This window comes from Marmota monax, unplaced genomic scaffold (assembly GCF_021218885.2).
Source record: "Marmota monax isolate L192 unplaced genomic scaffold, Marmota_monax_Labrador192_F-V1.1 WCK01_AAM20220418_F8-fsc00035, whole genome shotgun sequence".
In the NCBI taxonomy this organism is placed as follows: domain Eukaryota; kingdom Metazoa; phylum Chordata; class Mammalia; order Rodentia; family Sciuridae; genus Marmota; species Marmota monax.
This window is the reverse complement of record NW_026691961.1, coordinates 6,711,832-6,732,968: the sequence shown is the minus strand read 5'-3', so window position 1 is coordinate 6,732,968 and position 21,137 is coordinate 6,711,832. Positions and strand designations below refer to the sequence as shown.

Below are 21,137 nucleotides of genomic sequence, written 5' to 3'. Positions count from 1 at the left end.
GAAGAGGAGCTGAGTGGCACAGAGGAATGCCTAAATGAGTTCCAGTTTTTTTTTAAACTTTCATTCTTTTTAACCATTGTATAATTTTCATTATCTCATGATATGGAAATACTGTAATTTATTTGGCCGGGCTGTTATTGGTGAACATTCAGGTTATTGTCACTTTTTAAAATTATAAACAATGCCTTAAAGGATACTCATCTGCAAGTGTTTCTGTGTACATACCTGAGTATATCTCTCTTTTCTCTGCTCCATCCAGTCAATTCATAAAATTGGCAAGAAGAGAAAGAAAATTAATACTCAGTGCTAATGTGATGGCCTGAATACAGAAACTGGAGACACTGTATCTCAGTAGAGCTTCTTTCAGTTGTAACAAAAATCAACATGAACTAATTTAGGTGAAAACAGAAGGAGAAAGAAAGAGGACTTTATTAGAATATCCAGGAGAAGCACCCAGAACCCTCTCAGCAAGAGGAAACTCAATGTCATTAACCCTCTCTTTGCCTCACGTAAGCTTCTCTTGGAAGCAGACTTATCTTCCTGTGCTGCTTCCCAATTCTTCATGCTCCTCTCTGCCATGGAGGAAGATGGGGTTCCCTCACAAGACTGCAACGTGTTAGTCTTCAGCTCAGTTTGGTTGGATTTTTCTCAGTTCCAGATGGAAGAGGAGTACTTTCTTAGCTAGCAAAGTGACCTACATAAGATGCAAATCTGAATGTGTCCCTCTTAGCATTTTGGATGAGGTACCACTGACTGCAGGAAATACTCTGAGCTCCTTAGCAAGGCATTTGAACCCTTCAGTCTGACCTTCTGCTTGACTTTCATCTCCAGCACTTCCTGTTCGAATGCCCCAAGTTCTACATATGATGGACATCCAACTGACTTCTGCATGCACCAAGTAGGCACAACTTGGGCATGAGAATTCAAGATTTTAGCCTCAGCCTCCCTGCTTAGTTGAGTGACCTTGTGGAATACACATCCTCAGAGCTGTAGAAGCAGAAGTAGAACAGCAGAGCCAGAAGCCACGTGGAGAGAGGTATCCCTTGGTTTAAGGGTGGAGTAAGGCTGAGAGTTAATGCCACCTTTGCCTTTATCTGGGGATGAGGTCTGAATTACTTTTACTCAAGTTACATAGTGGTCCTATGAAATCTGGAGGAGGACACCCAGTGGCAGCATCTTGGTCTTACGGGTACCTCCCTTGTACTTTCAGATCTCCCTATGACGGAGCTGACCTTGACCGCTGCAGGTCCCACTGACCATCAGAGTCAGTGCAGCTGATGTTGCTGATGGAGTGGGATGACCCTTGGTCAACAACTGGGGCCCAGGCAATCTGCCACCAAGTCTTGTTAAGTCTACCAATGTGCTAAATTAGTCCTCTGCCATGATCCTGAGCCACTGCTTTCCTGTTTGTCTCAAAAAAAAAAAAAAAAAAAAATCTGGGTGTGGTGGTGCACGCCTATAATCCCAGTGACTTTGGAGACTAAGGCAGGAGCTTTGGGAGTTTAAAGCCAGCCTCAGCAATTTAGCAAGCCCCTGAGCAACTTAGGGAGACCCTGTCTCAAAATAAAACATAAAAAGGGCTAAGGATGGGGATTTGGCTCAGTGGTTGAGCACCTCTGGGTTCAACTCCCCCCCCAAAAAACCCCAAATATATATAAATGTGTATATATATTTATATACACATTTATAAATGTGTATATAAATATGCATATACATGTGTATGAATATATATACACATATATGAACATACATACACTGACAACATTCTACCTTCAGCACTGATTTGCTCATCTGTTCTCCAAAGAACAGCTCAAATCTCCTCTGAATATGCAAATATCGGTCAGGTCTTATCTACTTCAGTGCCTCTTCAGTGCCTGAAGGTTAAAATTCAACTCTTCTTTGAAACCCAGACCTGCACCCTGGCTGCTTCTCAGCCTTGACTCTCAGTCTGCTCCCACCCTCTGGTCTTTTTATTTAGCTCTTTGGCACTGATCCTTATCTGTAAGGATAAGGTTTAGGCACTGCTGCTGTACTAGTTTCATACCCTGCTGTAACAAATCATCATGAACTTAGTGTCTTAAAATGAGCAGAATTTATTCTCTTACAGTTCTGGAGGCCACAAGCCCAATTTGATGTGCGAGAGACTAAAATCAAGATGACAGTTAGGATGATTCCTTCTGGAGTCTCCAGGGGAGAATATGTTCCTTTTCATCTCCCTCGGCTTGTGGACCCTTCCTCCATTTTCATAAAGCAACATTCCAATCTCTGCTTCTCTCGTCACATCTTTTCCTCTTCTGCAGACACTCAGAAGAGGTGAGTCAGCTTCCTCTGACTTCTTTTATAAGAATCCTTGTGATGACATTCAGAGCCTACTTGGACCATCCGCCATGTTTTCCCCATCTCTGTATCGTCAGCGTATACACGTATGCAAAGGTATTATCTTTTATCTTTTGCAAGTGATGGGTTTCAGATTCCAGGGATTAGGACCTGGCTATCTCTGGGGGCCACCATTCAGCCTGCCATGCTACCTTCCTGCCTCCCAAGTTGTGTCAAAGGTGTTAAAGCCTCCTGTTTCTGACAGGGTGCCACCCTTTTCCAACCACAGCATCTATTACTTACATGACAGTTGGATTTTGAGGCAAGGACTGGTTATGTATTGAGTCCCTTTTCTTTCTCGGCACACACAGACACACTGCATCCCCAGCCTCCTTGGTTTTTAGATTTGGGCCCTGTGCGTGCTTTCATAATGAAATATGATGGTGTGATGCACACCACTCCCAGACTTGGCCCCAGAGCTCCTCACTTGGTCTAGCACACTCTCATCCTCATCCACGCAGCTAGAAGTGAATGATTTCAGGATGGCACCGGATTTCAAAGATACCATTTCTCGTGTTAAGCCACTGAGAGTTGGGAGTTGTTTATGGCAGCAGCTCACCTCTGCTGACCAAGGCTTTTGTTCTCTTATTATTTGCTGACCCCCTGCCCCTAGCACAGTGCTTGGCACTGAGTGCATATTCAGGGAAGGCTTGGTAACTGAACCAAAGGCAGGTGGATCTGGGATGGGGCCATGGAGGCAGAGTGAGAGTGGAGGGACCTGTTAATTGTCCCCGTGAGAAATGATGGGAGCGTGAACTTCAGTAGTGACAATGGACTGGGAAGGAAAGGAAGGCCGTGATATGGCTGAATTTGGTGACTAATGGAAATGGAAGTTAAAGCACAGTGTGTCATCAAAGCCCTCTGCTTACTGCTTTGGACACACAGCTGGATATTGGTGCATCTGTTCTGACTATGCAGGTGAAAACACAGCTTCTACAGTTCTCTGTGACTGTCACTTCTATGTTTGCAGCAGAATTCACATACACCAGCTTCTCTTGACTACTGTTGGCTGGGCCATCTTGGTATTATGCAGATTTTCATTCTGTTGTGATTGGTAGTAGTGGGATTTGGACTGTATAGTAGGCTGATACCAAAAATGGTTACAGTCATTCACACATCCTTGTATGCCTGTCCCTTTTCAGTGTGACTGTAACTCTTCCCATCAGGAGAAGTCGATTTCCCTACCCTTTGAATCGGGACTGGCTTTATGGCTTGCTTTGGCAAATAGAACATGGCAGAAGTGATTCAGCGCCTTTTTAAAACTTGAGTCTCAATAGGAATTGTGTGCTTTTAAAACTCTGCCCAAGCCATCATGTCAAAAGGGAATGAGAGCCTCGTGGAACATAGAAGGGCTGTCCCAGCTGCAGGCTGCCCCACACCGACCTGGCCCAGGAGTTGGACAGCAAATGTCTGAGTGCACTCAGCCAAGAACAGATAAGAAACCCGGCGGAGACCAAACTAAGTGGCCAATCCTCATACCTGTAATTAAATAAATGTTGTTGTTTTAAACCGCTAAGTTTTGGGTGGTTTGTTACATGGCCAAAGCTAACTGGTAAATTCTGTGTTTAGGAGTTTGAGCAGAGAGACAAGGGTCTGGGGAGTAAATGGGTTTGGGGTTTTCATCTCTTCTCAGCAGGTTCTTGGGGATGCACCTAGTTATTTTCATCAATGTAGCCAACTGGAAAATGCATGCCCCTAAAACCTATTTTGGCTTCATGGAACAGTTGGAGGGATTTAAATTATTCAGATAATTGCTTCAACTTAATATTTTACTTGTGAACAAAAGCTACAGTCAGGCTCTTAAATTAGTGGTCTCAGACCCAGCTTTTACCTATAATAAAATGGCCAAAAATTTGGGGTCATTTAACCTCTATTAACAGGTTTACTAATATTTTCCTAAGATAAAATTAATATAACACACTCACAACTCTTGTCAACACAAAGCTACTGTCTACTAATTCCCATATTATTTGAAAAAGGAAGTGAGTTGTAACATGAATACTGTGTACAACTAAAGAAGGTGTTGAAAATATTTTAGTGGCTTAATTTTTTCCCCCAATTGTCTGTGGACCAATGAAAACTTCAACATGTATTGGTGTTGTTCTGCAGACTAGCATTTGAGAATTGCTTTTGAAGTGTGTGTACTTAGATTCTTCCTGATGTGCTTCTGCTTACATACATTTGACTTGAGACTGTTCAAATGCCACCACCCCTGAGAAGCCCTCCTTTCCTGGATAGGCAGAGCCTAATGTCTTCTTCTAAGTTCCCGTAAGCTTGACCCCTTACTTCTGCTTGAGTCACATCACTGATCTACAGGGCTAGTGCCGCAGTCTGGCTGGGCACAAAATAACCGAGCCGCCACGAGGCACTTGTAGGTTCAAACGGGAACTCCTTTATTGCCTGAACTCCACCAGCACTCCACTCGCACCTCCCGGGAACTCTCTCATCCTCCACCAGGCTCCCAGCGAACTCAATGGGAACTCCAAAATCACGGGCGCCCAAGGCAGCAGGAGCCGCCCTATTGCCGGACAGCAGGGGTCTATATACAACTCAATACACAGTCTGTTTCAATCCCGCATCATCTAGTCACAGCAATTATAACTTAATTATCATCATCTTAATGGCTCCCTGGCATCACCTCTCAACCACTCCTTCTGGCAATGCCAGGCGCCATCCTGACTCGGCTACTATATAACTGGTGGAGCCCAGTGCAAATGGAAATGCAGGATCTCTTGCTCAAAGTCCCCTCGGAATTTCAAGAACTCAGCCATAGGACATGTCATTCAACATGGTGCCCTTCTAAGAACACAGTCCTGTGGGATCACGTAGGTCCCATGCTCATTCTGTAGCCTGTCTTGTCTTTAATTCTGTCTTCCTCTGGAGGGCAAAGACCTTGCCTCAGTCTTTCTATAGCTCCGTAATATAGAGTAGGGTTCCATTCACTTATCCAAGCACTTATGCCAAGTGTTGATTGTCTGTAACACTCCTGAGGAGAGGTATCATCTTTATTCCCATTGGACAGATGAGGAAACCAAACCCTGCAGAGATCAAGCTATTTATTCCAAGTCCTAGACCTTCTGTGAGAAAGAGGCAGGATTTAAACAAATGCATGACTCTCCTTTGACAGTGCCTTCCAGGAGACATTTGACAATACCTGTCAACCTTTTGGGTTGTTCAACTGGGGGTTGCTACTGGCATCTAGTGGGTAGAGGTCAGGGATACTGTGAAATATCCTGCAGTACACAGGACAGCCCCCCGCTCCACGGGTGCATCTACCCCAAAAGGTCAACAGTGCTGAGGTAGAGGAAACAACTTCTGAAACAAACCCCATTCCTCCTAAACTTCAACTTTCATTACCAGACATTTATGCTCTTTTCTTTATTGGTAAATACTAAAATGTATTTATTTTTTAAGTTGACTTTACATTAATGTACTTAAAAATTAACTATGACTTAAACACGGCTGTTTGTGAATTCATGTGTTTGATGTGTTCTTTTTTCTTAATACATATGGAAATAAATATGAAAGTGTTAATATAGAAAGATCTTTGTTGGAGGCACCACTAAAAATCATCTCTTGTACCCCCACCAGTCTGGGGGAACCAAACCTGACTACTGGAAGGTTTTCCTTGTCTCTTCAGACAGAGAAAGTGAAATACATCCAGTCAGTGAGTCTGGAAGCTGGCAAGGTGTGAGCTACATTTTGCTTCTGTTTCCTCGCTTTTTTTCTCAAGGCTAACAGTTGCTTAGAAACCTCTTTTAAACCCTAAAAGCCACCTGATCAGGACAGCCAACAAACAACTCATTGAGGTGAGGACAGCCGCTGCACACATGATTTAATTTGTCCAGCTGCTCATGAACATTGGTTGCAATGTAGCCCTGGTCAGCCACCGTTCTTGCTACATTGTTCCCTTGCTTAATTGTTGGGGAGTAAAACTGCATTCTCTCCTTGCAGTGAGTGCTGCAGCCTGACATAATTAAGGCTGGAGCAAACGAGATTATTCTTTAGATATTAAAAGTGCCTGTGTTGTAAATAACAATGCCATCTCTTTCATAGAAAGCACTTTCATTATGAGATGCATTTTAATTTCAACACATTTGCATGAATTCATTTAGGTAGTGGTAGTGGAGGGGGACATTTGTGGATGATATTTCATCTTTTACATACTTGCGGGGTGTTTCAATTAGGTATTTTGTGACCAACACCCCACCCCCCATACAAAGCCCCTAAAAGAATTACCCTTTTAAATCATCTGTTCCAAACAAGGACATACTCCAAATAATCACACACGAATTAGGAGGTACTGACTACATCTACTGACTAGATGTGCCCAGAGGAAATCAACTTTTTTGAAGAGTAAATGCACAAAGATGATTTTTTTACTCTTCTAAATATTTTTTTTCAAGGCTTGGGGGGGGCAGGGTTTCAGGGGACAGCAGCAGCAGCCACCTGGGTGGGTGAACCAGGAGGCTCACGATTTAGAATCATTAGCAAATAAGCCACACAAGGTGGATTGGCTGCTTCTTTCTGAAGCACAATCCTTGTACTCTTCTTGTCACAAACAGGGGGCAGTCTCTGTTAATTAAAGCCTGGAGCAGCAGCCAGAGTGAGTCTCCTTGGAGGACCAGAGTTAATGTCCTGGTGACAGCCAATCTTATAGAGACTGGAGGCAGATTCTGAAATGGACTTTTCTATCCATATTTTGTCTCTTTTCTCTACGGTGTTTTTTGTTTTTTTTTTTTTACAAAATCAAATTTAGAAGTATCTTAAAATCCCCAATCCTTGCAGGAAGGTGCCTGGGACTGCTCTTCTACTGGGTCCCTGTAAATCATGTTTGCTGGGAGGTACCACAGGAAGGTGAGCGTGGATGGGGGCGGCAGGAGATTCGCAGATTAGCAACCAGAAGCTTGCATCCAGCCCTGGCTTTACCATTTTCTAGACAAAACTCTGAACCTCTCTGAGCCTCAGATTCCTGGACCCTAGGAGGCCTGCTGGAAGACCTCTTTGCAAACCTGACTTAGTACTGTGTAGATGTCTCCCAACCCTTTTGCATATGTCATGACTTCAGCAACTCCATCATTGGGATCCTAAATGGATGTGCTATGTACTCAAAAATATTTATGCTGAGGGACAGTTAGGCAGGAAAGACCCTTTCCATCACCAAGTTTATATCACAGTGTTTGGAGTCAGGCAAAAACCATAATATCAGGTAGATAAAGAATTTGGAGGCCTAGTCTAGGAAGGAACTACATGAAGTTGTTAGAACACAGACTTCCCATTTCTCGGGTCCAGTGCCAGCTCCAACACTCTTGCTGGGAAACCAGAACTATGCTGGGCAACCTGTTTAATTGCTTTGAGACTCAGTTTTTCCCCTTGTGCTGTTGGCCTGATAATGTTACCTAACAGGTAGAGATCTAAATGAGATCCTTCATTCATGCTTCAGCAAGTATTTCATGGTTGTCTGCTATATGCACTAGGCGCTGCTCTAAGCTTCCATGAGGTGATTTTAGAAAAAGCAAGCTTGGGAGGGCATGTTGCAAGGGCTGAATAAATGTCAGCTATCATTAGCGCTCACACACCAATGCTTATGTTTGTAGGACTCACAGGGTGGCGGTTGGCATGGGTTGCCAATCATGGCAGACATGCCACAATGTCCTATTTTGGGGATCCTATTATAATGAATCTGATGATTTTGGATTAAACAATCTCACACCTTCCCCAGGTGAGGATGAGCTATAATAAATTCCATAACACACAGAGAGAGTCTTCCAAGTGGCTGCTCTATTCCTGTATAGGCTCTATTGAGGTTGCCCTGGTGTGTGTTGGCCAATCTTTTTTTAAACATCAGAAGGTGGTGTTTCTTCAAAGGAAAGAGGCTATCAGCCAAACTCCCTTTCATTCCGAGAAAACTTACAATGGAGCACCAATAAATCTTACCACGCTTTCAGTTAAGGGGACCTTAACATACCATTTCACATGTGGCCCAACTTCTTGTTCCTTTGAAAATGCCCTGAGAAACCCTTGGCTGCAGCCAAATGGGGAGGGTGATGGAAACATTTCCCTACAAATAGTCTAGCAGACTGCAAAGTGTATACTTAGTTAATGCAATTAAAAAACAAAACGCCGGGGCGTGTGGAGATCTAAATTTGGTGTAGCAGCTTTGGTACACATCCTGTTTTGGGGGCTACTGAAGTCAAATTCAAGCAGAGAGGAAGAAGTGGGAGAAATGGGAGAGGGCCGACGGATGGCTGGAATCCGCTTGGAGAGAGAGGGCAGATTTGGGAACGCGGAGAAGAGAGACTGGAAGCCAAGCCAGGCCGAACTCCGCAGCCCCCGGGTGAGGAAGCCCAGCGGGCTTGGTGGGGACAGGGGACAAACGATTCGGGAAGCTGCAGGAACGGCAGGGTGGCTGAGGCTTGAGTCCCCAGGCCTTGCGCTGCGCCAGATCTGGGAGCGCAGAGGCGGCGCCGCTGTGTGCCCTCCTGTGGAGCTCAGAGAACGCGGCGGGGGCGAAGAGGGACCGAAAGCGCGAGGTCTGAGGGGTTGGGAGAGTTCCAAAGAAAGGCCTTCCAGTTCACGCCGTTGCCTCGGCCTTGTCCGCTGCGTCTCTCTATCCGCTGTGCTTCTTTGACGAGTTCATCCCAAGCCCCTCTCCCGAGGAGTGCTTACCCCAACCCCGGAGGGGGGGCCCATGTAGGAGCTTGCCACCCCACCTTCCCAGCCCAGCCTTGGTCCTCGCCTCTGCCCAGGGACTTCAGCCATCCTAGTCGCGCGCCGGGTGGAGGGCATAACCCCAGGAAGGGCAAGGCAATTCCATACGCCTGGGAAGGGCGATCCTGAGCAGACTGCGCCTAGTCTGTTTTGGAGTGAAAGCCATCTAGTCTGTCCTCATTCTCCCCGAGTCACCCCTTTTCTGGTGGGCATATTCCAGCCGCAGATCCTGCGCATGAACCCCTGAAAAAGCCACCGGCAGGATCGCCTCTGTACCCTGGACAGGTCTGAGCCTCGCCTCCAAGAAGGCGCGGGAGGTCCCGCCACGGTCCTCCACCTGCCGGGAAATCCGAGCTGTTCTTCCAGTCTCGGCGGCTGCAGAGCTCGCTCCTCCCAGCTCGCCCGCCTGGTTCAGCTCTGCACGCCCCCCAACTCGCTCCCGCCCGCCCCAGTCACCTCTCCCTGCGCCCCCGCCCCTCTCGAGCTCGCGCCCGCCCCCCCACCCCCAACCCGCGCCTCCTCTGCCCGCCCTCCTCCCCCTCCCCCTTCCCTCCTGCCCTCCCTTCATTCCACAAGTGTCGCTTCGCTCTCTCCAGCGCACTTGGCGAGCTGGAGAGGTGAGAGGATCCAGCCAACAGACGCGGGGCGGCGAGTCCCGAGCCGCAAGCGGAGGGGAGGTGCGGACAGACCCACTCTCCCCTGCTCTCCGCCCCCGCCTCCCCCTGTGGCCGGTCGGACCTGCACCCCGCGCTTGCCCCCGCTCATCCTCCCCCCGCCCGGCCCGGCGCGCTCCTCCCCGGCCGGCCCCACGGCGCACAGCGCGCTGGAGGCGAACGCAGGCTGAGCCGAGCGCAGTGGCTGCCGACCACCGGGTGCCCCGCGCCGCTCCCTGCATGTGCGGCCCTCGGCGGCTCGCAGTCCCCGGCAGCAGCCTCGGCAGCTTCGGCCGCTCCTCGAGAGGCAGCTGCAGCGGCTCCAGCAGCGGCCGAGCGGTCGAGCCCGGGCTGGGAGACACGATGCGCCGAGTCCTCCGGCTGCTCCTCGGCTGTTTCCTCACCGAGCTGTGCGCCCGCGTGTGCCGGGCGCAGGAGCGAGCCGGGCACGGGCAGCTGGCGCAACTGGGAGGCATGCTGGTGCTCACGGGGGGCAACCGCTCCGGGGCTGCCTCCGGAGAGGCCGGCGAGGGCGCTGGGGTCTCGGACGCACCCCCGACTCGGGCGCCCACGCCGGACTTCTGTCGGGGTTACTTCGATGTCATGGGCCAGTGGGACCCGCCGTTCAACTGCAGCTCGGGCGACTTCATCTTCTGCTGCGGGACTTGTGGCTTCCGGTTCTGCTGCACGTTTAAGAAGCGGCGACTGAACCAAAGCACCTGCACCAACTACGACACGCCGCTGTGGCTCAACACTGGCAAGCCCCCGGCGCGCAAGGACGACCCCCTGCACGACCCCACCAAGGACAAGACCAACCTGATCGTCTACATCATCTGCGGGGTGGTGGCTGTCATGGTGCTCGTGGGCATCTTCACCAAGCTGGGGCTGGAGAAAGCGCACCGGCCCCAAAGGGAGCACATGTCCAGGTGGGCTGCCTCCCTTTCGCCCTCCCCTCCAGGCTTCACTTTCCATTCTGTCCCTTCCCCAGCTCCTCCAGGCAATGGCACCCCCCCACACACCCAGCCTCTCTGCTAGGGGATGTCACCGGAAGCCAACTTTGGCTTAGAGCACGGAGAAGGGGCGCTGGGCTCAGCACAGGTGGGGGTGAGCGCGTGCATGGAGGGGGTCTCTCTATCACTCGCCCTTTCGCTGCCACCTCCTGCCAATTGATGCAGGTGAACTTGAGGCGTTCGGCGTGGGAGCCCTTATCCCCGAAGTCTTGGGTTTTTGTGAAAGGGATCTGTGGCATCCCTCCGATTCCAGATGCTAACCTCTAGGTAAACAGAGGCAGATGAGCCCGAAAGGGAAGGGGGGCGTGTGTGAGCCCGCGTGCGTGTGTGTGTGAGAAGGAGGGAGGGAAGGAGTGAGTGCAGCCTGCAACTCGTACGACTAGCGAAAATGAGGCGAAGGAGGGGGAGAGTGAGCGGAGGGTGAGAACAAAAGCCTTGCTGAAGCGGCCGGCTTGCTTTCCCAGATCTTCTAGGTCTCTGAAATTGGGACCACATCTCCCCCTACCTCTTTATCCCTTTAGTCCCTTTCTCCCGCCGCCACCCCACCCGCCCCCCCCACCCCCAGGCAGCGGCCATCACTGCGCGTCTGTGCCCCTTGCTCTGGCTGGCGCGGACACCAGGGGCCCGAGCCCCCTCCACGCGCGCCTTCACCAGCCAAGTACCCTGATTCGTCAACTTTCCCGTTTGCCTTATTCATTATGCAAGTCCCAGCACTGGCAAGTCGCAGCAGATGGGAGAAGGCATTTGGGGATTAATGGAGCTATTTGCCTTTTGCTTTTTTTTTTTTTTTTTTTTTAAGTGTTTAAATTGATTCTCACAACTCAGTAACTTCGGAGGCGGAGGATGCAGCCCTGAGCACGCAGCCCCAGGCCAAGGATGAGGCAAGGGGTTAGTGTGAGGTCCGGGCTGGTAAACAGGAGCTAGGAGGGATAGGCGAACAGCTGGATGACTGGGGCATAAGCCTTAAAACTGTCCTTTTCCAAGTCGGGGCAATGAAGTCTCTGTGCCCACCCCTCAGCCCCCACCTCCTCCGGGGGCCCGTGTGTGCGCGTGTGTGCACGCGCTCCATGTGCATGCCTAAAAAATCTGAACAAAGAGACCCACCAAAAATAGGCGAAGGAACATCGCCACCTCACTAGTAATTATTTTCTATTTATACGCAGAGTATCCGATGAATATTTTTCCCCCAGAGGGGAGGGATTTTTTGGGGGGAAGAGATGAGAAGTTCTGGTGGGTTCGGGTCTGCGGGAGGTGTGGGTGGTCTCTGAAGCAAGCTCCAGGGATTGGAGAACCCTGACCCACTAAGGGAGTAATGCGCTGGCCCCGCCCACCTCCTGCAACTCCAAGGTGCCCTGGGTCATTTTAATTCCCCACAGTCAAGCCAGTCCCTATCGATTCTCGTGGTCTGTGTTAAGGTGAGGAGGGCAGGCAGACGCAGGACTGCGGCAGCGGGTGTCCGCCTTGTAGGGAAGGATTACACAGACACAGGTAGGCTGCTTTGTGGATTCAGGCTAACTCCTTAAATCTCCACCAAGCCCTTTCCTGGCAACCGATTTCCTTCAAGAAGCCATCCTTGGGAGCTAGAGGGGCTGGAGGTGGGAAGGTGGGGAGAGAAGCTAACCTTTGTGGACCTGTGGGAGAAACTGGTGCTCACTTCAAGCCCCCTTTAGTGTCCTGATGGAAGAGCTCTCCACCAATACCTGGGGTCCAGCAGGGATCCAAATTTCTGTCATTGTCTCCTGGCAGCTCTGTGAGGGGACATGACTCCAGTTAAGCTGGTTGCAGGCACATTCTTCCGCAGGTACCCAGAAAGTTCCAGTTGGAGGCAGTGTCTATGGGTACTCAGTCCCGGGGTAGCAGCATCTCTACAAAGGCTCTCCCTCTATAAATCCTGGGACCTCTAGAGTGGAGTGGAAATGCATACTCCTGAAAAGAGAGAATTGTTGATTTTTACTGGCAGCTTCTAAGGTATGATTTTCAACCCTGCTGCTGTTTGAGATCACCTTGTAATGCTTACCAAAAAAAAAAAAAAAATCCTGTTGCCAGGAGCTCCACTTTTGACTCTTTAAATCAGAATTTAGGGTGTCAGTACTTTTGAAAAGCTCTCCAGGTGATTCTAAGGCTCACACAATCACTGCTAAGGAAAAGGAATTAACATCTGCTGAGCCCGGTGCTGGGTGCCAGGCATTGTACCAGGGTGTGTGTGTGTGTGTGTATGTGTGTGTAAAAGCTCTCTCAATTAGTTCTCACAGCTACCCTAGGAGACAGGTGCTCTTATAATTACCATTTACATATGAGCAAATCATGGCGCAGGTAAGGTAGGCTGCCCAAAGTCATAATTAGAAAATTGTGCAATCTCTAGTCTCTTGATTTCAACTTGTGTCTAGGGCAGATGTTTTCAGATCCAACCACAGAATGTGGAGTGGCTTCCCATGTAGCAGACTCACAAGTTCCATCCCCAGAAAGCCTGAATCAATAGGTTTGGAGCAGGCCCCAGAAATCTGCTTTTAACTACCTCCCCTGAATGGCTCTGAGATCAGTGGTCCACATTGGGGGAAACACTACTTTTGGGATTGGAAATATTTTACAGAGTTGGGAGATGGATAAATTAATCCAGGACAGGAGAGGGGCCAATGTGATTCTCTTATTTGTATTCCATTGTTTGTTTTCTCCATGTATATAATCTTTCTGTGCTACTTGGGCTGCCCCAGGTACCCTCCAAGAGCCTGATGTGCTGCTTATTCAGTTAATCATTTGGAGTATGGCAGTTGGCTCATTAACTTTTGCCTGATGGTGCTAAGGAATCCTCCTGTGGGGGCCAGCACACCAAGTCTGGCAGCAGAGAGGCTGCTATGAAATGAGGCAGCTTCCAGGTAAAATTAACCTGCCAGCCACAGCCTTTTAATTTTTGTCTGGAGCTGCCAGGAACACTGAGATGAGGTATGTTATCATCTTGCCTGAACGCACCTTCTCTTCAAGGACATGGAGCATGTGGCTGTGCCCTCATTGCAAACTTTGCCCCTGGGTGACCAGCAAACTTGTATTCTCCTGCTAAGTCTTCCAGCAGGTCAGGGTGCAGGCTTAGAGTCCCTGGCATATGGCTTGCTTCCTCCTGGATTGATTAGGGCTGAGACAAGGAGAAAGACAGCCATTCAGGAAGGGGGCAGGGAGTGAATGTGATCTTATAAGTAACGGTGCAAATGATCATTTAGCAGCAGTGGCTGAACTATTTACACGCAAAAATTATTTACTGGAAGAAGTGACTGCAAATGGTAGTCAACTGTGGAGATTCATTTTGTTTAGTCTGTAAGGTATTTCTACTTATTTTTATTTTAAAGTTTTCCATATTTTTTATTATGAAAAAAATTTAAATGAACATCTTGAAAGAATAATAAAATGAACTCCAGGATATCCTTCCTTTAGATTAGGGTTCTCAACCTCAGCACTATTGACATTGAGGGATTTGTTGTAGGGGAGTGTCCTAAGCATCCTTGACCTGTACCCCACTGGATGCCAGTAGCACATTCCCCATACCCTAGTTACAATTAAAAAAAAAAATCTCCAGATATCACCATGTGTCATGTAGGAGCAAAATTGCCCCCAGTGGAGAGCCACTGATCTCAATTGAACAATTATTAGTTTTTTTTTTATGTTTGCTTTATTGCTGTCCATATATCACCTGCCTCTCCTTCCTTTCTCTGTCTCTCTCTCCTCATTTCCTCCCATCTTTCCCTCCCTCTCTCTTTCCTTGTATTTCTTTATTTTTTTTTGTCTGAAACATTTGAAAATACATTGCAGACATGACACCTAGTCCCTCAGTACTTTTGGATCTCTTAATGAGAATATTCTCCCATATGTCACAATCCCATTATCATACCCAAGAAGAGAACCAGAATTCAGCACTATCATCAAATACCCAATCACTCAATCCAGTGATACCAAAAATGTCTTAAGGAGCTTGGTTTTTCAAGTCAGGGTGCATTGTATTTGCCTGTGAAATCTCTTTAGTCTTCAATATGCATGGTGTTTGAAAGCCAACTTCCGATCAGTGGCCAGTGTTTCAAAACTGGGAGATTTCACACAGAAACCCAAATTCCCAATTTGAGAATTCAGTAGGTCAGGCATTTTTACACAGCAACTATTGGTTGCAGCTGGGTGATGACTGCCCCCTTTAAGAGTCTCTTGTGTTCATCTGAGTCTCCCCCCCCCCACCAGTTATGTCACCTGCAGACCTGGGACAGTCATTCAGACTGGTCTGAGCAGCCTGGGCTCCAGCCCAACTGCCCGAGGTTCAATCCCAGTTCATCACTCAATAGTCAGGTGACCTTGGGAAGGTTGCTTCACTTCTGAGACTCAAGTTCCCCTCTGTGGGTTGAGAACTCACTGAAGACTACGTTTGGAAAGTGACCCCCACAGACTACCACACATGGCCCCTGCTCAGAAATCATTCACTACCCTTTCTCGTCATTTTATTATTGGGATTTTGTCCCTCTTGTCTACTGAACAGAGTGACATCGGAATCTGGATCTTGGTGTCCAGCCCTTGCTCTGTGACACTGGCCAAGTCTAACCTTTCTGGACTTGCATGCTTTGGAATTTGTTTTTTATCCGTTCATTATAGATATGCATAATATTGGGGTTTGTTTTGACACAATTATGATGGAACTGGAGAACATCATGCTACGTGAAATAAACCACACTCAGAAACTCAAGGATTGAATGTTTTCTCTCCTATGTGGAAGCTAGGGAAAAATAAATAAAAATTTTAAAAAGGAGACAAAAGAAAAAGAAAAAGGAGGGTGGATCCCATGAAAATGGATCAGTGGAGTAGATAAAGGGGACTGAAGGGAAGAGAGAGGGTCGAGGACAGGGAAGAATGTGGAGTGAATCTGAGCAAACTTTGCTTTGTACCCATATGAATATCCCACAGCGAATCTCACCTTTTTGGACCTGCATTTTGATCTGAGCAGGAGGGGCCGGCAGGTTCAGAACAGGAAGGAAGGTTTATGTGTGACTAGATTAAATACATTGCAAAGTGTTGTCTATGTGATGTCGAAGAACCCTCGCCAGATCTGCAATTTTGCCATAAGCTTATGTGTAAATTCCCATTTAATTTCACACCCCTCCCCCATGAGGTAGGCTTGGTGACAGTGTGCCATTTACAGAAGCAGAGATTGCTTTCCAAGAGGATGAGCAAGCTCCTGGTGAGTGGAGGAGTCGGACTTCAAATCCAGGCAGCCGGAGGCAGGGCACAGGTCTGTGACGACTAGTCTGTGCTACCTTTAAATGCAAACCTGCAGGCCCTCCAGGCTTTGCAGATCAGAGTGCTTGCATGGCATGCAGACAGCAGTGTATGCAGGCAGGGTTGGTGCCAGGAGCCCCTGTAAGATCAGGTCTAGGAATGTTTTCTGCATCTGCCCCTGGCAGGGTCAGACCTCTCGGTGGAGGCCTTAGTGAGAAACGACCTTGAGGGCAGAAACCTGTGTTTGAAGCTCTCCCCACTTGAAGCCAGTAGGGAACACATGTCATCATTTTGCCCACCTTCAAACAGAATCCAAAATCCAAATGGCAAATTTCAAAGCACCGTGTCTTGTGTGTTTTTCAAACATACTTCAGAAGAGCCAGAATCCCTTGCAAAGAAATGGCATCCAATGACAAATTGCCTCTCTTTCCCTTGCCTTTTCTCTTCTCTCCCACCTCTCCCACCTCCCCATTTTTCAAATATCCCATGGCTTTGGCTTTGATCAGCTCCCCAAGCTACAGAAGCCCATGTGTGCAGGCATACACTGTTGGCCATGGAAAAACCCTCAATTATTTTTCCTACATGATATGTAGGCTTCTCCTTGGGGACTGAGTCCCTACATTTTAAATATCAACTTTATTAAGGTATAATTTACACAGTAAAATGCACACATCTTGAGTACACAGTTTGAAGGAGCTTTGACCAATATCTGCACCTGGATACCCACTAAGCTGGGAAGCAAGCTCTTGTTTTCTCACAAAATAAGTGATGCTTCTTGCCCAAAAGGCAGTGCTGACTTACACACATGGATAGGATGTGTGTAAGAATCCTATCCATGTGTGTAAGTCAGAATACCGTTGGAGCATTGGGACCCCTGGAAGGCTTTAAGGCAATATGCTGGGACTTGGCGCTCTGTTTGGAAATATCAGGGTCTTATATTTGCACACTGTCGTTGGAAGTAAAAGTGACCTGACATTTTTCTTTTGGTGCCTCAGACAGGCCAAGCTCATTCCCACTCTGGAGGCCTTGCATTGATTTCAGTTCTCTTCTATCAGACTTAAATGACTGCCTGTCCTTCTCCAGGAAGCTGCCCCTGACCACCCAGGCTTAGTATCTTTCCCTCCCCCTCCCCCACAATCTGGTCCTTCATTCAGTCCTGCTCACTTTATTTTGCATTAGGGTCTAAAATTAAATTACTAATTTATTGGTTGACCAGTTTATTATATTTCCTTCCATTGTCCCCCTCAAGATTAGGAATGCAGGGACCATCATTGTCTCCTCCACTCCTCAATTGTAAGCGGAGGGCCTTACAATTGAGAGAGTTCTGGATTCCAAAATCCTGGTTTGCATGGCATAAAACAGTACCTCCTCATTCATTCATTCACACATGCGATCCGTGTTTGCTGAACACCTACCTTATGCCCAGCACTGTGCTGGATGCTATGAGAAAAGTGGGTGCTGCAGGTGCCATCCCCATCCTTGTAGAGCCAATGATTCAATATCGAGAGACAGATCCCATACAAGGAAATGTACAAGTAAGTCAATACCGAGTTGGACCTTATAAAATTGCCAATATTCAATCATTTTCAACTTTAAAAATGGTAACATGTCAGCATAATTGTTCTCAACTGGGTCAAGGGATATCAAAGGATCAAAGTGTGGCTTCTCCAATCCCGTCTAAGGCAGGATTCTCCAGTGAAACAGAACCAATATATCAAGAGATTTATTACAAGGAGTCAGCAAGTCCAAAATCTGCAGTGTAATGTCTCAGTTCAAGTGTGAAGGCCGCAGGCAGGCTGCTGTAGAACCAGAAAGAGCAGTGTCCCCCTGTCAGGCAGGAGAGCCTCTCCTGTTTAGGGAAGAGCCAGCCTTATGCTCCATGCAGCCCCTCAAGTGATTTACTAAGGGCTACCCACATTAGGGTGGGCAGTCTTCTTCACTCAGTTAACCAATTGAATGTTAATCTCCTCCAAGAACACTCTCCCAGAAACACCCAGAATACTATTTGATTAAATATCTGGGCACAGCATGGTCAGTGGAACTGACACATCACATGAACTATTATGGAAGTCTTAGGCTCTTGTGCCAGCAACTTCTTCACACCTGGTAGCTAGAGTGGAATGTCAGGCCCACCTCAGATTATTGAACCAGAATCTGCATTTTAATAAGATCCCCAGATAATCGAAATGTTCATTAAAGTCTAAGAAGCACCTAAACTCTGTGCCACAAGCAAACGCCAAATCCTTAGGCATTGGTTTGATTTCTGACCCACCATTGGTTCTTTCCACTGCCTAATTTGTGAAAACATTTTAACACATTTTTATTCACAAAAATGTTTTTAGTATGCACTCCGACCATACACACATGTGCTTTACTAATAAATATACTCATACACCTGTGGGCAATTATGAAGTATGTAATAAAGCATACCTAAGAAGAAATTTTTAAACTGAGCTAAACGTGAAATAAACATGACTTCAAAATCTGTTGCTAGTGGCAATGACTTCCCACTATCCTTAGCTAAAATCTCAAAGTGAAATGCATGTGGAGGGCGACATTCCTCAGTAGTAAACAAATCCACCCTTTGGATATTCCCCATTTTGGTTCTTTTTGGCTGACTTTGTTAGGGTCTGCACAGATCACGGCTGTTTTAACCTTGTGGGAAACTGCTGAAGAGGAGGGTCAACTGAATGTGTGTCAGCATTGCCTACAGTGTCTTCAGCCTGTGTTTTTGTTAAGGGGGCTATTTTTAAAGGTATGTGTCTGCTTTGAATGGTTGGCAGAGTCAAAAGTAGAGAATTTAATCTGTGTGTCCCTTTGGGGTTCCTAGACCTGTGAGGGTGCCGCTGGCCCTCACCCTCCATTCCCGCCATCTGATGTGAGAGTTCGCAATGCAGGCATGGCATTGGTACATGCAGCTGGATTGATCTCTCATCTGTAATGACTCAAGGCCATACATAACTGTTCTGACCTTTCCTTTGCCCTCGCCGCTTCATTTTATGCAGAGCGGGAATGAGTGAACCCTGCTCTAGACACTCCTTGACCAGGAAGTGGAGGTCTCTAGGGATTCTTGTCTCCACTGCCTGTTCTGGGAATGGCGGCCCTGGGGAGAAGTGTCCTTGGGCTTTGAAGCTACAATTTGACAGTTTTCAACACTTAAAAGAGGTTCAGGGGATCTGCAGATGGCAGTTCTGACCAAGTTCCTGGTAGCCATCCTGATTTCTCGCTTCCCTATCCTCTTGAAAGTTGACTGCTTTGGATGTTTGGGGAGACCCATTGGGGAATCTGATGAAAGGTATGGCTCTTGCTCAAGAACAATGCACAAACGAATTTTCCATTCGATTACAGAGGACTTCAGCGATCCCTTGAAGCTCAGGATGAAGAACCCGTTTAGAAGTAAGAAAGGCAAGTTAGGATGGGGAGGCCTCTGTCCTGTGTCTCAAAACCTCCCTCCCCTGCAACCCCTTTGAGTTTCAGACCTTGCTTATTGCACAGAGGTAGGAAGGAGCCTGGACTTTGATTTCAAAGACATTCAGGATTGCATTTCCACTCATCCCCTCCATTGATTGTCATCTGGGTTAAGTTGGGCAGTTTTCCCCTCTGTAAAATGGATTATGATAATCCACACCTTGTAATACTCCCCTCTTATATTGCCCTATTTCAGTTTTATTGGCCTTCTTGAGTACGCTTCAAAATCTACCTCTTTCCTGCCTCAGGGGCCTTGCACTTTCTGTTTGCTCTGTCTGAAATGCTCTTTCCACCATCTCCACTTTGTTAGTCAGCTTTCTGTTCCTGTAACAAACACCCAAGATAATCAACTTATAAAGAGAAAAGGTTTATTTTAGCTCATGGTTTTGGAAGTTCCTCTCCATGATTGATTGATCATTTTTTGCATTTGAGACTGTGGTGAGGCAGCACATCTGGGCAGAAGCATGCGGTACAGCAAAGCTGCTTACTTCATGGCCAGAGAAGCAAAAAGAGAGAAAGAGGAAGGTACCAAGTCTCATGGTCCCCTTTGAAGGCCACATCCCCAGTGACCTGAAGACCTCCCACTGGGCCTCACCTCTTAAAGTTTCTACCTCCTCCCAAGAGCTTCAAGCTGGGGACCAAGCCTTGAACACAGGGACACTCCAGATCCAAACTGAAGCACCACATGACCAGTTCCTTCTCTCTCCAAGGCCACGTCTTCACCAAGTTTTTTTCCTGATCACACCACCTCTCTCTCTTTCTATTTAGAATTTTTAAAAAGGCATGAAGTTCAGTGATCGGTGTCATATTCATGACATTGTACAACCACCATCACTATTGGCTTCCAATCCACTAATTCTAGTAATGTTTCATCCCTCCCCTCCCTCCTCAAAAAAATATCCCCATTGTCACTCCGCAGCCACTCCCCATTCCCTCTCACCACCTTTAGCCACTGGCAACTACAACTCCGCCTTCTCTCTTTGTGGAATTGCCTCTTCTGGACATTGCTATCAATGGAATCATATGACCTGTGGAATTTTGTGTCTGGCTTCTTTCACTGGGCGTAATGTGTTCCAGTGTCATTCATGTCGTGGCTGGTGTCAGGGCTTCCTTCATTTTGATGGCTAAATACTATTTCATTTCATATTGCGGTCACCAGCTGATGGACATTTGGATCGTTTCCACATTTTGGCTATTGTGAGCAATGCTGCTATGTACCAGTCTCTCCCCACCCTGTGCTCTTCATTTCTTTTCCACCCTTGTTTATTTATTTAACATGTTTATTTTTATTCTCTTCCATAGAATGTAAGCTCCAGCAAGGCAGAGACTGCGGTCACCTGTGTGCTGCTGTATCCCCAGGGCTTGTATTGTGCATGGCTCAGAGCAGACAATAAACATTTGTTGAATGAACAAATGAATGAGAGCTGTGGTTATTCTCCCATCTCTCGATGGACTCAGCCCTTTCCTCTAGCTGCCATAGGACTCTTGTGGTGCTGACCTAGGTCTCTCTCATGCTTGAGACTTCTCCCTAGCTAGTGTGGTTTTCGCCCCCGTGGTATCCCTGCACCACAATCAAACGTTCCCTCAAGCCTGAGGCCTCTCTGCAGTCTCAAGCTGGAGAACTGGAGTGTGCATGAGCAACCTGGGGGTTCCGTGCAGACACCCTGCATCAGCCCGA

General features: G+C 47.5%; 1 protein-coding gene across 3 annotated transcripts in view; it reads left to right on the top strand.

Moving 5' to 3' along the window:
- Window positions 1-9,674: 9,674 nt before the first annotated feature.
- Shisa9 (shisa family member 9) overlaps window positions 9,675-21,137 on the top strand; it is a 242,913-nt gene continuing 231,450 nt past the window's right edge. The window contains exons 1-2 of one of the 3 annotated variants that reach the window (XM_058578340.1): window positions 9,675-10,666; window positions 15,889-16,666. In XM_058578340.1, the coding sequence (XP_058434323.1) occupies window positions 9,981-10,666; window positions 15,889-16,012 (810 nt within the window). In that variant the 5' untranslated portion in view covers window positions 9,675-9,980 and the 3' untranslated portion in view covers window positions 16,013-16,666. Of the gene's footprint in view, window positions 10,667-15,888; window positions 16,667-21,137 lie in introns of those variants that run through there. The other 2 variants (XM_046440592.2, XM_046440587.2) reach the window with 2 other exon arrangements.